General features: G+C 38.8%; 1 protein-coding gene across 5 annotated transcripts in view; it reads left to right on the forward strand.

Moving 5' to 3' along the window:
• LRFN2 (leucine rich repeat and fibronectin type III domain containing 2) overlaps positions 1 to 16,714 on the forward strand; it is a 153,433-nt gene extending 136,719 nt beyond the window's left edge. For all 5 annotated transcript variants that reach the window (XM_071428113.1, XM_071428130.1, XM_071428122.1 and 2 more), the window contains one exon: positions 15,294 to 16,714. In XM_071428113.1, the coding sequence (XP_071284214.1) occupies positions 15,294 to 16,212 (919 nt within the window). In that variant the 3' untranslated portion in view covers positions 16,213 to 16,714. The remainder of the gene's footprint in view (positions 1 to 15,293) is intronic.
• Positions 16,715 to 16,927: the final 213 nt, after the last annotated feature.

Raw genomic sequence — 16,927 nt, forward strand, 5'->3', positions numbered from 1 at the left:
AAATCCAAGCTTGCTGAGCAATATGTAAAAGGCCAGTTGTACTGGGAGTGGGCTTTCCTCTCTCGAGGAATCATGAGTGTGTTGGAAAGCAGTAGACAGAGAAATGCTGAACATGAGCAGTTTGAGAAAGAAAAAGAGAAGCTATCATCTCTTAAATTCTCCACTGGGGACGGTGTGATAAGTGATGCATACAGATACACTCCTACAAGATAACCCTTTTTTTAGGCTCTACCATATGTTCAGGAGCAACAGTCACATTTGTCTTCGTGCTGGAGGGAGGGTGGAGTGATTCATTCCATAGCAAGGTAAAAAAAAAATCCACATATTTTGGAACCAGAAATATGACTATGAAAGTTCTGGACACTTTAGAGAATAAAGAGGCCAGTATTTGCCAACAAACCCAGAGTGCACATGAGGAAAAAAGACGTGAGTGAGATCTGTGGCATGCTACCACATATTTACACTATAGAGTGAGAAATTATGCAGGTGTTTATAGAAACTTTTCTGTTCATTCACCTTTTCTGTGGAACTGCAAAATGTTGCCAGCATGGTCATTAAAGATCTACTCATTTTCTGAAACAAGGTTATGAATTTTAGTCATGACAGAATAAATTCTTTTCTACAGCTGAAGTATTGAAACCAGTTAAGCATTCTTCAATATTTCATTGAAATTTAATCACTGTGAGCCAGAGTTTTATCTTCATTAGGTACATAGCCACATGAATTTAGGATCAGACTCATTTTTGACTTGTAGCTTATAGTCAGGTTATTGTGCAAGAGAAAAACACATGCACTTGAGGAATCATTGGCTCTGTCTGCAGTTTCTGATATCTGAGGTAAGTTAATTTTAGTCTGCCTGTGAGGCATATTAGACAGTAAATTCTGAGAGATTTGTAAAAGCCAATAGCTCATAGAAGTTTTCTGCAGTGCCACAGTTATCTCTCCACTACATCTCTGAATGCAGCTCTTTCCAACCACCAAGTAATGATTTTTGGCACCCTCACAGTAGGGTAAATATCAATAGCATCAATATAAAATATCAATAAAAGATTCATGCTTCAGCGTGGGGGAATGATACAAATACACACCTGCAAAGACAAGAGAACATGGCAGGGAAATGACTACACCCTAAGTGTCAGTTTTGAAAGCAATCTTAAAGTAAATAATGAGTCTTTGAGACACCTGGACACAGGAGTTTTTACATCTCTACTGTGTCTTGAGAGAGGCACAAGGGATGAAACAGGGGTATGTTCTGCTTGAGATGTCTCCAGCCACTATGTAAACAAAGGCAGCTCCCAAGCAGATTTTCAGGACCAAGGCCAGCTCTTATTAGACCATTCCCATTTTGTTTCTTTTACTACCTATATGAGGGAAATGTGGGGGTTCCTTTGACAAGCAGTTGGGTACAGGCTACATCCTCCCATCTTGTACAGTCAGAGCTGCTGTTCAGCAGGTTTGCAGCTTCATTTCTTCTGCAGGTGACCATCCTTCTGTCATTTTGGTGAGATAGAGAGAGAAATAAGGAAGGAAATTAAACTTCTAAAAAATGAAAACCTCTACAAAGTTGGATGACTTCCCCAGCAAGAAAGTAAGAAAGGCCATCTCATCAGTCAAGATGCTCATCTGACCCTTATTCTCTCTCCATGTCACAGACAGACACTGTGCCTTGCTGGAGTCCTGCCACAGACTGATGGTTCTTCCTGTCCTAATTCCATATGTCACAGAATTGGCACTGACTGCGTGAGACCTAGGAAGGGGACTGAAACAACATTTAGAGAGGTGAACTCAGAGCCCAGGAGCTGTGTATCAATAGGTATAGAAGGTAGTTTAGGACATCCTCTAACCCAGTCCACTGCAGACAAGCCAAAATCAGCAGTTCTGCTGATGAACCACAACTTTGCAGTACTTCACAAGGGAATAAAATTTCCTTATTCTCATGTTCATACACTCCTAGCTGCATTCTGGTACTTCTAAAGTAAACATTCATTGACAAAAGAAGGGAAAATGCTTTCCCAAGTGCAATATAATTTGTTCTTTAATCACTGCAGATCTAAGAAATCTCCCAACCCATACAGTGGTTACAGAGGCTCATGCTTAAGTTTCCTCTTTAGGTTTACATTGGGTATTAGAAAAGTTGAGTCAAATGATGATTACTATACTGGTAATACTCGTGACTAATATATGTATGGGAAAACAGAGTCCTATAACTAATATACCCTAGAATGCAGTTCTATAACTAATATACCCTAGAATGCAGTTCTGGCAGTACTCTCCAAAGAAGCCTGAAATCCTGAAATCTTATATTTCTATGTAGTGGTTTTTAAAATTATTTACTGTTCTTCTTTTGTAGGAATGAGTCTGAATTTTGACCTTTTAGTCTTTCTGAAGGGATCACACTGAGGTTTTGATGCTGCTTGGTGTAATGAATCAATGTTCAGCTCAACATTTTTGTTCCTAAATATCAACGAACATTTGGCAAATTTCTACTACTGCTCATTTTGACGGGATGAGGACAGAATTCCCTTGTCTGATAGTAGAGGTGACTAATGATTCTGTATTCTTCAAGCACACAAAAAATTGTGCATTTAGTACCATCGTGCATTTGATTTGCATTTTATTCCACTCTTCTTTTTAGCTCTCAGGGTAATTTTTGCATGTTCCACTTATTTAAGCTATCTGGAGTTACAGCAGAAAAGCTCAGAGAAGATTTTGCAGAATGAAAATTTTGAGTTTTTCAGTCTTTACCCTTGAAGGTCTCCAAAGCAGAGCAATCTGTCAGTCTCTTCCTTCATTACTTTTTGAAAGCTTTTCAAGCAAAGATAAAGAAAAATCCATTCTTTCATTTCTCTTTCAACAGTACAGAGCACTCTTGCATGTTATTCCACAGAATTTATAGTTTTTCAGTAAAATTATTCATAAGCTGCTTTTCATTGTCTGTAATGACCTTACATGGATGCCTATAACAAGTAAAAGCTTTTGTTCTCCTGGTAAACAATGAAATATCCATGCCTGCAAAAACCTCCAGGAATGATGACTAGCAATTAATCATGGTAAAGGAATAATAAACCTAGCAAACCTGGATGTGGCTGCATCAACAGACTTGATGCCATACCTAGAATTTGTTGTATTTGTATATATGTAAACCATATTCAGAAATTTAAGCCATAAGTTGGTAATACTCAGGAGCTAGGTAAAATTTTAATCTGTTGATGAAGTTAAAACATAAGAAGAAATTCTGCTCTCCTCTTAATGTTACACCATCAAACCTAAAGAGAACAATTGGGTTTCTCTTAAATAAAAGGGAGATGCAAAATTTGAGCAGTCCTATATTTATGAACTCATTTAATATGCAACGTTGTTAAAGAGTAGGATTTCTTTCCTTTTCTGGTACTTAAAAATATTTTGCATATTTTCTGTGAGTGAGAACTAATTTTAGGATGGCCAAATATATATTTGCAAAGTATATAGCTGATACTTGGAAGAGAGAAAAATTCAAATAACACTGCTCAAGCTTTCCTGTTTCCAATGGGTTCACTAATGGGATGCATAGCCTGGATTCTGGACTGCTGATATTTATTAGGCTACTGGCAGTCTGCTTTTAGACTTCTAATTCTGGAGAGTTTGTAAACTGTAAATAAATAGTACACTACTTTTTGCTAAATTTTGTTCATGTACCAGAAATCTGTGGCACTTATCTAAGATCCTTTATCATAGAAATATATTGCTAAACAATAAAACATATTTCTTGACAATTAAATTATGATAATATTTGAAGCTATAACTGACTTCTCATTTTATTTCTCCTGGGGTCATTATAAACTAAAACTTATTTTCTTGCTGGGTGGGTTTTACTTGCCTTTTCAGTAAGGAATTTTTCACTCTTCATGCAGTACACCTTCAGTCCAGGCTCAACTTTGAAAGAAGCAGGGTGTCTCAGGTTGGTGAGAAATGCTTTTATCTGATTTTAGTATAACAAACTGAAAGGATGTAACTGTGTTCTATCCTTTAGTAGAGCATTCCAAAATTCAACATCTCCATGTCTTTCTAGGCTATCCAGTCTTCCTAGCCTTCCTTTTCCTTTGCTTTATTTGCAATACCCAGAAAATGACAAAATGGCAGACCTCTGCTTTAGGAAATGCCTGCATTACATACCTATGTTACTTTTTTTCTTTTTTGTTTTCTGCTTATTTTCTCACTAAGGAGATGATGTTTTTTGACCATTAGTGATATTTGCACCCCTTGTTCTTATTCTGCATATGAAAAAAATCCTGAATCATTCTGCTTTTCCTTACCTTGTGCATGCTTCATGGAAATTTTTGTTCTAAAATATTTCCTTTCTCTTCCAGCTCAGAATCTAGAAGCTTGATGATTACTTTGCTTATATGTTTTTTAAAAAGTTTCCTCAGTTTACAACAAGCAAACAATTCTTCTGTATCCCTTTTACACAGTAAAAGGTATTTCCAATGTTTGCTAATTGGGTAAAGGGTTTGCCACAGAGATTCTCTAAACATAAGTAAACTATGTCTGTGTCTTTGGTGAGTGGATAGATATTCCTTTATTTCATTTTTCTAGAATTGGTAAATGCAGTTCTCCCTTTCTCTCCCCTGGGAATTAAACTATTTTTTTCAACCTTTATGATAAGAGAGATACTTGAGATTCTGGTAGATAACCATTCCTTATCTCCTGAGAATCCACAACAAGTTCAATCACTGAGGAAGGGAAACACTTGAATGATATGTGTTTAAACTTTTTAAATAATGCATAAATTATGCCTTAAACTAATGCTGAGACACACTTCTGTACAAACTGATATATCAGTGTATACACAGTTTTATGGGTGGTGATGCCCATTTCATTTCATTTCATTTCATTTCATTTCATTTCATATTCTTTCTTTTGGTTGGAATATTAGAATAGTCTTGTCAGCTGACTCCACACTTCTTTTACCAGTGCACAAAAATTTTTTTGACAGAAGAACTTGAAACAGCATGTTGAAGTTTCTTTTGGCCAGCCAGTTACAAAGAATGGGCAAACATAACTTCAGGCACTTCCTGGGGTTTTTGTCATTCTGGCATGACCTTCTGGACATAAAATTATCCTGTGTGGAACGACACCAAGTTTTTACAGGACATGTGAATTTCAACCTGGCATAAGTGCTCTGAGCTGCAAGTAGGGACAAAATTGCTAGTAAGCCACTGAGGATCCTGTTCATCTCAGCTCACATGAGCTCTCACAGAAAAAAGGGCTGGGTTAACCACTATAGGATCCCTTCATTATAATTTACACAGATTTCACTGCCTGGAAATAAGTGGAAAATCCCACTTGTAACTCTCAGGAAAGGACAGCATATGGCTGAATCTGACAGCTGTTCTGCCAGGAAAATAGCAGATTCCCTTTTCCAATTTAATTTCATTTGAGTTTCTAAATGTGCTCATTACTTCTGATGTTGCTCCCTTCTGGTGACCTCTGCTGGCATGGAAGGATGACCTTTTCTGAGGTAACTGTCCAACACTGCAAAAAAGAATTCAGAATTACTTGAGTTAGAGAGAATAACCATGACCCTTCAGCCAAGTGTATGAGCCATTTGTCTATAAAAACCTGGGAAAAGTGTGTCCCAGGTCCCAATTTCTGCTTAATGACTTGAATACCCCTTTCATGGAATACTTTTGCCTTTCCCCATCTTTAGAAACAGGGTGGTTGTAGTATGCTGCTTCCACTGTCAGTTGCTAACTTTACATACTGTTGAATAATCTGAAATAGTCTGTCTGGCTCTTTGAAACATTGTTGTGAATTATGAGAGCTTTCTAACTCTACATTTACGTGTGGCTACAGAGTGCATTCATTAGTGTGCCTCTGCATTGTTTCCATAAATATTTCAGCTTCACGTTTACTAACAGAAATATTGTGTGGGCTTTCAATTACTCTGCTAATGAGCTTAAATATGTTTTAGTTGGATTTGAATTAGTGTGAGGAATTTTTTTTCTGAGGCAGTTAGTATAATGAGGTGAAAGGTGTTCTGTGTGCTGCTGAATAGCTTGGGTGTGACTGGATTAATCTTTAGTGCTGACAAGGCTTCCTAGAGTGTATCTGCTTTCCCTCTGAAGGTAAAATTGAAAGCTCAGGGCACTAAATTTCTGCTTCTGTCATATCCACATGAAAGAAGTTATAGCACAGATCAGGGAGCCTGAAAGTCTAATTTTGTGTTGTCACACAACGTGAACAAAAATGAGATTGTCCCAGACCAGTAGCTTGTATACCTGAACAGCTGAAGTTAGCACTTTTGCTGAGTCAAAGGATCAGAAAATGTTTCTGGTGATCTTCATCCACGTGCCTCACCCCTTGAGCCTGACTGCAGCTTCCCGTGGTTTGCAAGAATTTTGTTGAGAATTATAAAGGGAAGAGAGCAATGGCAATGGAGGGGAGCAGAATACCTTAAACCATGGTTCCCCTTCCTCAGCCTTGTGAAATAATGTCCCCTAGAGGCCTACACTTTTCTCTGTCACTTGATAAATTACTCCAAAGTACTCCCAGGGGACATTATTCAGCAGTGTATATAAAAAAAAAACCATATATATATTCTTGTGGTGGTTTGACAGGAAATATGTTTTCTGAGATGCTGTAGTCAGGCTAATGAGTGCTCAGATTTTAATATTGGCACCTAATGTGGCTATTGGGACATTGGATCTGCTTTTGAGAACACGGGGTTAAAAGCAGGGCTCTCGCCCTAGGAAGCTCTCTTGGGTTCTGGCAGGGAAACAGGTCAGACTTCTCTCTGCTCAGCTGCTGTGGCTGGGCAGGGGAGGGGAAGCCATGCAGCTGGGTGAGGCAGGCTTGGGCCTTGAGGATGGAAGGGTGGAGGAGCACCAAGAGACATCAGGCAGCTATCTCCTTCAAGAGAGAGAGAGAGAGCCGGTGCTTGTGCTTGTGCTACTTTGAAATTTGATAATAGCCGGCTGAGAAGAAGAAGGGGCGGTGTGGCGAGAAGGTGCTCAGCAGGGCAGCACGGGAGTTCTGGACAGGCAGAGACTGAGATTTTTAACCCTTTTCTTAGATGATAGAAACCTTACAAATGTTGATCTTCTTGGAGCTGAATGAGAAGAGAGATAGATATGAGAAAAGAGGAAATGGGCCACAAGAGAAGAATCTTAGGTGAGAAGAGGTAATAGAGTGGCCTTTAGCTAGACTTTTCTTGTATAGCCATGGACAGAACCATTTTTCCTGTGACACAGAGACTGCATTTAGGGGAGAAACAATAGCTCGGAGCCAAGGGAGTGCAGTGATGTTATGAGAGTGCATGAACAGAGACAATGAGTGAAGAAGGTGCTTGGTGCCCTCGATCTTCAGTAGAAGAGAAGATCTCTGTTCTTGAGACCCCTCAGCCCCAGGGAGTGAATTTAGGGGGGACAGGTGTCCTGAAAGTGAGAGACTGTGCTCTTTTTTTAGAACTAGACAAAGCACCCTTAAAAAGAAAACCCTAGAAGCAGCTCTAGTCCATGAGCAGTAGTGAGAGCATTAAGCATGGAAAGAAGATGCCACAATAGCAAATGATCTCCGAGCGGTGCCACATGTGACAAGAAACACAAGAAGTCTCAGCTGTGTTTCCTAAAGAAGCCTATAGCACAAGAAGGACTCCTCACTCCTTAATTAACTGAAAATTGATTATCTAAAGAGTGGTAAATGACTGAGAGTTGGTGATCTGAAAGATAGATCTATTAGAAATTTGGTGGAGAAGAAGAGGAGATGTATTTGTGAAGTTTTCATTTTCCTTGTGTGTTTCTTTTTTTCCTTTTCCCTTGTAGTTTAGTTAATAATTTATTTTTTTTTTTATTTCTAAGTGAAAGCCTGCTTTGCTTATTCCTAGTCACATCTCACAGCAGAAACCAAAGAGAAAGTATTCTCATGGAGGCACTGACATTGTGCCAGTGTCAAACCATGACAATTCTCTGAGCCAATAGTTTAAAGTTTGGGTTGCTTTGGTTTTTTTACTTTCCCTTATAGCACAAGGCATATATTAAATATCAGTATCTCTCTGGCTCACCGTCTTCTGACAGGCATATCAATTGCCTTTGTATCTACCTTCTCTTCCCCCCCTCCAACCCCACTTTTCAAAAGAGCAGGAAAGAACCTAAGCAAATTAGGAAATAATACTTAAATTATATGTGCTGTGTGTTTTATTTGACAAGACAGATTCTCTGAAGGGCAGCTGGATGAATGAGTGATGAGAAGATAAGTTTCAGAAAAGCAAGAAGGGATTTGTGTTTAATAATAAATGTTCCATCTGAAGGCAAAATTATGATTGTATATCATAAAAACCCCCAAAACTAATAAAATAAAAATGCAAGAAATTATTCATGCTGGGTTGATTTAGTGTTTACTGAAAAAGTCTGGCTACCTCCTGGTATTATCTGACATTTCCTTATGTTGACATGACTGACAGAGGAATTATACCCTGTTGTTAATACTAACAAACATCTCTTATCCCAGGACACCAGAAATAAAACTGTCATTTTTCCAAGATGCAGGTCACAATAGGTCTCTGTCTTTCCCAGATTCTAAATTAAAAAGTCTTGAATCAGGTGCCAAAAGAGCAATCTCACACAGAAATATACTTGGTACTTTTTACCTAGTTTTTGTTTTGTTTTGTGTTGGTTTGGTTTTGTCGTTTTGGTTTTTTTTTTAATTCCTGAGGCCTTAGGATGATCTGAAGACAGATATTTAAGGATTTCTTTTGAAATCTGAAGGGTCAGAAATTAATCTCTGTTGTTAGCTTACTTAATTTTTAATAAAGTTTTAGACTCTATTTTCATTCTATCACTACAAAAACTGGGGCTTTCCAGGAAAATAATACAGAAAAAATTACACCAGTATATCCCATAAAACTTTCAAGCAAATCGCAAAAGTTGGCAGCCAAGAAGAATGCTAAGTGTGCAGCTCAAATTTGTCAATTGCATGCTCTTGCTCCCAGGCAATACATCATGTGTGACATTTTCACTTCAATTTAGATCCTTCAAGTCTTCCTCTGATCTTTTTCTGCCTTTTCCTCCTGATTTCTTAATCTCTGTCCACCATCTGAGGTCTTTTCACTTCACTATCTTTAAAATTTTCTTGGCTTTGCTGCAAGATCTTCACATTTTTACATGATTTTTAGTCAATCTTTCTCCAGTATGCTCCCACTGATACTTTCCTTCCCCCCTTTCTCTACCAGTCTACTTCTATCCTACTGAGATTGAAGTGGACACTCTACCTGAAATGTAGGACTCTCTCAGACCCTTCTACAGCACTCAATGACCAATTACCTGGAATATTTTCTTTTTTTTTTTCCTCCAGAAAAAACATATGAAACTGGACTGAAGGAAAAAAACCAAACCAACAAATATCTTAAAATCGGGGACAAACTTATTAATGAAAAAAAGGATGATTTTTTGGCACTAAATTTTCCCTGAAAAATGAAAATTTTTCAGATTCCAGTGTTTATCTTTTCTGGACTGATTTCTAGTTCTGAGAGTAATATTTTGCACTTAAGTGAAAACAACTTTATCCAGGAAGAAGTTCAGGAGTGCACAGTGAGACTGGTATTTTCACAGTAAGGCTTTATTATACAGAAAAGATAGTGTGCTAACTAAATGGGATATAATTTTACAAAGCAATTGCTATTTCACCCTTGCACTGTTCTTTCTCTTTTTTTTCCCTCCTCATCACAAGTTATAACAAATAATGCCACCATTGGTTAGCAGTTGCTCCATAATTGCTGTATAGTCTACAACAGCTACAAAATACCCAAGGAGTTAAGCTTTTTTAACTGTTTTGCACCTTTTCCTGATACAGTATTTAATAAATTAGCACAATTCTACTTTGAAGTCCTAGCATTCATTTCAGAAGGAGAAATTGTATACAGGTGGTATATAGACCCAGATGATAAAAGAAAAATTGTGCATAGGTAGTATATAGTCCTGGAAAATGAAAAGAAAAAGAGAAGAAAAAAGAAAAGAGAAGAAAAACAAAAGAAAAGAAACAAGAAAAGAAGAAAAGAAAAGAAAAGAAAAGAAAAGAAAAGAAAAGAAAAGAAAAGAAAAGAAAAGAAAAGAAAAGAAAAGAAGAAAAGAAAAGAAAAGAAAAGAAAAAAGAAAAGAAAAAGGACTATGAGAAAAGCAACATAGTCTAGTTATTATAGAACTGAGTCTTGAAAGTTGCAAGTACCTTCCCAAAGGAATTGCCTTGACAGGTCCCTGCAAATTCTGTGATTAAAGCAGTTTTAGACTAAAACTAGATGGTATCATATCCCTCTTTTGATGGAGAAAAGGAAGAGAATTGCCTAGCCAATTAACCTAATCTGGGTTTTGTCTAATTTGTCTGTTTTGCATAACCACAGTGTTAACCAGCAGTTCAGTCCTGCTCATCCCCAGTGCTACATAGAAGAAAAGAACCATTTGTATATTACAGTGTAATCACAATATCTACTAATTTCCTCCGATACACTACAGGCCTCTTTTGAAAGGAGATTGCTGGCATTATCCCCATTTTATAAAGAAGGAGCCTTAGAGTACAGCAAAATGATTTCTCAGGAACTGAGAGTTACTGATAAAGTGGAGCCTGATATCAGTGAAGCTGATAAAGGAAGAATAAAACTCAGTTATCCTAAATTCTCAGCACAGCTCACTCTCTGCAAGCTTCAGTGCTCACTTGCATCTGGGATTATGACAGAAGTCTGCAGCAAACCTTTTTCCCCTTCATTTCTAACTAATTTATTTTCTAATTTTCTTTATATCACCACACACCAAAGTGAATAATTACAAAATTGCTTGCTTTCTGTATGTTGTGTCCACAAGGACATAACAAGGACAGTTTAGTGGTGATACAAAATAAGATTGACTTCAAACAAGAGTTCTAGCACTCTCCTTCCCTTTTTTTAAAAAGTGTTTCATGGACTCATTTTGGTGCTTTCACAAAATGAGACAGAAATCTCCATGGATTGAAGGGAATGGATTGTTTGAAAAAGCCCTGCAAACCTTCACAGCTTCATAGCTCTTCATCTCACATTAACTCTCCAAGGAGCATCTGTCTACTGTTGTTCTATTTCAGACACTTATGCCATGCGCCAACCCTGGCCAGAAGTCTCCTCCTCTTCCAGTAACTAAAGCTATTGTAGCAAAGAATGAGAGAAGGGGTCTTTTTCTTGTAAATTAAGAAGGTCAGTTGTAAGACCCCTGTCCTCATTTCATTCCTTATAGAGGTAAGATTTTCAGAGAGGTCAGAACCTTGTTAATATATTAATACTTTTCTTTGGGATATTTTCACCTTCAGATAGGATTCAGAAGCTAGATTAAGAATCAGGTAACAAAATCCTGGCAGGAATGTAGGGATTTGCCTGCTTCTACTCCAAAGAGAATAAACCAAATGAGAAAGACAGAAATTACTGTGTCTTATGTGTCTGGAGAGTGAAATTTCCATAAGACTTTCTGATTGTGTCTTGACCTAGCTGGAACTAAATTTACAGTTTCCCCTTTGACATATTTGTGTGTTTGTTTGCTTTCCCAGTCCTCACTGCTCCAGGACTCCTTAAACTGGATAGATTAAAACCTTTCACAATTTATAATCTATAAGCAAGTCTTTCATTAGTTGATCTCGTCCTGCACTTAGCCAACTGTCACTTTTATTTATTTCATGGAGAAAAACTAGTATCAAATTTAGATCTTTATTCCTCTTTTGTGATGAGAGGCATCTCTGCAAGGTCACCATGCCCTGAAGAGCAGGTGGACAATATCAAGCTTGTTGCTTCAAGATACCCCAGCTGTTGAATTTTTTTGCTCTCTGAGGGCTGGCAGGTGAACACCAGGATCTTCTGAGTTCCAAAAGCTAACAACTTTAATAATATATTTTTGATCTCTAATGCACCAGATCCTTGCTATCTGAAACCAACTTTCTGTGTTTGTGTGATGAGTGGAGTGAACAAAGCCTTGCAAGATCTCTGCCTAGACCCAGTTTTGTTGGCCCCTCTTAGGTTTACAGAAGCTCTGTGCTGTTGAGTCCAAGAGTTAAGGTCATGGTTAATGATTAATGGCACTGCATGTATGGAGCAGCCATGAAAACACACCCCCTCTTAGGCAGCAAAGCAAAGATTGAAGTGGCATCTTGCAGCTACCTGTGTTGGGAACAATCAAAGAAAGAGTCATCAACATCCCAGAATGAAAATGTGTCTGCATCAATTTGAGATGTGGGGAGCATTAAGAGATGTCATCCATCATATCTGACTGGCAGCATGTTTGGGGAGGGTAGACCAAAGCATGGAGCCATGCAAAAATACTCTCAAAATTTGGCTAGTTTAAGAGAACAATATTGACTTCCCTGTAAGATAGAAAACTAAGTCTGAAATTAATTACTTAACTCCTAGTACTCCTGAAACTGTAGCTTATTCCTCTGCTTAGCTGTTCCTTAGCAGAATAATCTGAATATTTTACAGGAGCATTTAAAGTTTATTTGCAGAAACAACCAAAATTCTTTATTTTAGATTTATATGGAGACTTGATTGCTTTTTTCCTTAATTGGGACTACAACTGTAATCTTTTAAAAGCCCATTATTAGTCCCACAGTTGTCACAGATGTTACTTCCAGAATTCATTGAATTTAGAAATGATCCTCGTTTCTAAGACAAGGTTTTTATTATAGCACATTTCAACACAGTTAACCTGTCCAAGCTTAAGGACTAGTTATGGCCTCAATTCTGTGCATTCAAAAATGGAATGGCTATACACTTCTTGCCACTATTCACCACCTGCCAGTCCTTGAAATATTCTAGGCAGTTACACTTCCTTGGAAGCTTGAGTGTTTGAAGAAAGCAAGTTGTAAATTATTTGGGCTATCAATGTTCACTGAAATTGGGCATAAGTGTGTGAGGCTGAACAGCTGTATTTCTATTTTTGTATGTTTGTTTGCTTTTTATAAAGAGCCATATCCTTACCTGAGGCCGGACTGAAGGGTTGTGTAAATGGTGAGAAAGCCTACATGCAAAGATCACCCACCAGACACATGCAAAGCTGTAGAGTGGGTAAACCCAGGTATCTGGTGCTTGCTTGGAGACAGTGGAAATCTCTGGTTCACCAGTGCAAAGGCAAAGGAACCACTCTAACAGGTGGTGTTATACTCCTGTTTTTCCAAGGGTTATGACACAAGTCCAAGACCCAATTTGTGGGGCTGACTACTTTTTCTGCTAACAGTGCAACTTGTTTGCAATGAGCTTTTACAGTGAAATGGCTTCTAAATTACTTAACTGCAGAATCTTTTTAAGTTTTGGTCTGGGAGTGGTGGTGAAAAGTGGAGTATAGCACTACAGAAGGAGATAGGAAGCAATTGGTGAAACTATTCAAGGGCTTAAAATCAAATGTTTTATGATCAATAGCATTCTGTTATTCCATATAGCATCCTTGGTTTTTGCATATATACTTGAACAATTCAACAAAGTGCGGTCTGCTGTAAGCAGAGGTGTTCTATTCACAGAGCTACAGGGAGAGCAGAACAATTAGAAATAGCTTGAGACCAAATATTTCAAATTTTGGAAACTATTTTAGCAACAGTATCTGGAGAGCTTCATGAGGGCTGCTTTATGACCTCTCAGCTCATTCTGAATAGCTCATCTATATCTGTGTCAAACAGCTACATTAGGATGATAAATGTGCCTAGAATTTCAAATACAACATTGAGTAAACCTGCCAGATGATGTTTATATTCCAAGTGTCTCTCACTGATATTTCTTTTCCTTACAGAATTTTTTTATCTGTGCTTGTTTGCTTTTTAAAAAGGAGCCACATCCTCGCCTGTGGCCAGACTGAAGGGTTGAGTAAGTGGCATGAATGCATAAATGCAAAGATGATCAGAAACTCATCTTTGCAGTGCCTTGACGTTGCTGCTTCTCTTTCTCTGTGCAGGTCTGTTCCTTCCCACTGCACAGAAGGGGCTCTGCAGAGCTGCAGTTTGTGCTGGCTCTGGCAATGATTTGAGGCTAAAGAAGCCTGGCACTCCTACAAGGACTCTGCCTTGTTCCTGTGCCCAGGCCTTACCCTCCCAAACAGTCACACCAGCTCACTGTGTGCTCTGAGGGCCTGTAGGGCTCTCTTGTTGCTGGTGCAAAAATCCTGCAGGTCTAAGTCATAATGGGCTGGTTTAATTTCAGCTTTTTCTCTCACCCAAGCCTGTAATGTGGCAGTAATGAGAAACATGCATGGGGTATCTCTCTGGTGTTATTCTTGGCTACCCACCAGGCACCAAATCTAGGATTATCCACTGTGTTCCACTAATGTACTGCAATTTTCACCAGATTGAAATGGGGGTAGACCACATTCATTCCCATCTGCTAATTTTGAATGCTAGTGAGGCTCTAATATTGCATGAGTTCAGATGACTGCTTAAGTGTTGTGGCAGTAAAGAACAACTTCCATAAATGTCCCTACTTGGGGCACAGCTTCGGCCCAGCTATTTGGTTTTTGGAAATAGATTTATACATGAATAGAATTTTTTTTATTTTAAAGAAACCTTCTTATTTCCATACCTATATCTTCCTACCTCTCCTCACACTTCCACAGCCCATACTGCCAATGCCAGCATTCCTTTCTCACTCACACAGGGGAAGGTGGTTGCAGTGATAAATTTCTGGCAAAGATGATGATGGTAGTTGCATTTTTAGGAGATATTTCCCACAGTGGGGAGTAGGAGGATGAGGAAAGTAAGTGGGAGAGTGGAGAAAAAGAGAGAAATGGTTGCCTGCCTCTCATTCTCAGTCAATGAGAAAACTGAGTGTAGACCCTTGCCTTCACAAGGTAAGTAACCTGCCGATGTGAGACAGTAAATGTTCAGGCACCTGTGAAGGGATGTGACAACTGCCCTGCTGAGACTCAGCAAGCACAAGGGTCATTTGCATACTCAGAAAGAACTGCTCTTTGTATGATTTTATTCTGAATTATTTGTTCAAGTTTGAATATATTTCATATTATGACAGATGCAAGTGAGGAGAAAAAGAATCCCCAGTTTAGTTTGGTCTGCTTTTTCTTATTCCCTTTATTGCGCAGTTTAGAGCTGGCCCTTAAAACTTGTGTGTTACTGAATGTTGATATGTTGAATCCTCAGGAGCTGGGAAGCTGGAATGATTGTTTGAATTTAATGGCTCTGAATTTTATGGCTTCTCTCTGCCAGTACTCGAACAGTTAATATCACGTTGTTCTAATCTCTGTTTTTTCTTTTACCTTTGTGCAAAAACTAACCAATTCTTTTTTCTTTTTCTTTCTTTTTTTTTATTTGTTTTCAAGGATGATACCAGCTACAAACAAGGCCTTTGTTGTAACCAACCTTGTTTCTGGAACAGGCTATGACCTCTGCGTCCTGGCAATGTGGGATGACACGGCCACAACCCTTACTGCCACTAATATTGTGGGATGTGCCCAGTTCTTCACCAAAGAAGACTACCCTCAGTGCCAGTCGATGCACAGTCAGTTTCTGGGTGGGACCATGATTCTGATCATTGGAGGCATCATTGTGGCAACCCTGTTGGTGTTCATTGTAATTCTCATGGTCCGCTATAAGGTCTGCAACAATTCCCAGGGCAAGATGTCTAATGTCAGCAACGTCTACTCACAGACAAATGGAGCACAACCAGTTCAGAATGGAGTCTTGCCCCAAGTCAATCCCAAAGTGGTGGTGAGAAATGAACTTATGGAGTTTAACTGCCAGTCTGCACGGAGCAGCATCTCCTCTTCCTCCAGCTCTGCAAATAGCCGTGACTGTGACAACTACAGCCTCCAAAGTGAGCAGGGCACATTGTCCAGTAAATGGAGGCCTCCTTCTCGGTCAAAACACAATATTGACCGGCTAATGGGAGCTTTTGCCTCCCTGGAACTGAAGTGTCAGAAAAAGGAGGAAGTGACAGACTCCAGAACTTCCACGGTGGCCCGCCACTCGGACAAAGAGCCACTGCTGGGCCAGACGGAGTCCAAATTCCGCAGCTTCCTCATGTTGCCTCTGGAGGGCAAAACTAAACGTAGCCATTCTTTTGACATGGGGGACTTTGCCACATCTCAGTGTTGCACCTACCCAAAAAAGATAACAAACATTTGGACAAAGAGGAGCCTCTCGGTCAACGGCATGCTGTTGCAGTATGATGACAATGACCTAACAGGGGCCAAAGGGACTTTTGGGAGCTCAGAGTGGGTGATGGAAAGCACGGTGTAAATATCAGTGTCTCCCCCCTTCTCTTCTCCCCTCATGTGTTATAAAGCATGGTTTGCTTCAGGGCCGTGCAATTGGAAAGAGAGGGGAGGAAAGATTTTCTGTTGTACTGGCCAAAAAGATAGGCAAGCAAGTACAGGAATAGTAAAAGAGAAAGAGGGTCATGAAATGTGAATAGGCACACATGGTACCATTCCTGTCTGGCCCTTACTAAACCATGTGTGAATGTTTCAAGGAATTTGCTAGTTGTATTTAGCATTGCTTTCCAAAAGTTACTCAGACTCCTGGTGAACCTTCACACAAGATTAAACAAGGAGGATAAAAAGGGGTTTAACAGCAGAAATTTAATTTTACAGGGTTTCTTTTTATTTTCTTTCTTTGGTTTTGTTTTTGGTTTATTTTTTAATGGCACCTCTTTTTTTATTTTTTTTCTTAGCCACAGAAATACACTTCTGTGGATATGATTGGTGCTAGGATATATCTGGTTGTCATTCCAAGGAATTTTCTCAGAAGTGCAGGCAGGGCACCCACAAGGGAAGATCAGAGTAAATTGTTTAGCTTAATCTCATGGTCTTAACTGTGAAACTGTGACATCTGGGCAAACAATATTTGTTGTTGAATGGACTTTTGGTTGGTATTTAATTATTTCTCTTCTGTTTTGATTTGTTACTGCTTTTGAGTTACTTTTTTCCCACAAGACAAAGTATATTTCCATGCA

This window comes from Agelaius tricolor, unplaced genomic scaffold (genome assembly GCF_023055355.1).
Source record: "Agelaius tricolor isolate 1412-34295 unplaced genomic scaffold, bAgeTri1.0.p SCAF_1, whole genome shotgun sequence".
Classification (NCBI taxonomy): Eukaryota; Metazoa; Chordata; class Aves; order Passeriformes; family Icteridae; genus Agelaius; species Agelaius tricolor.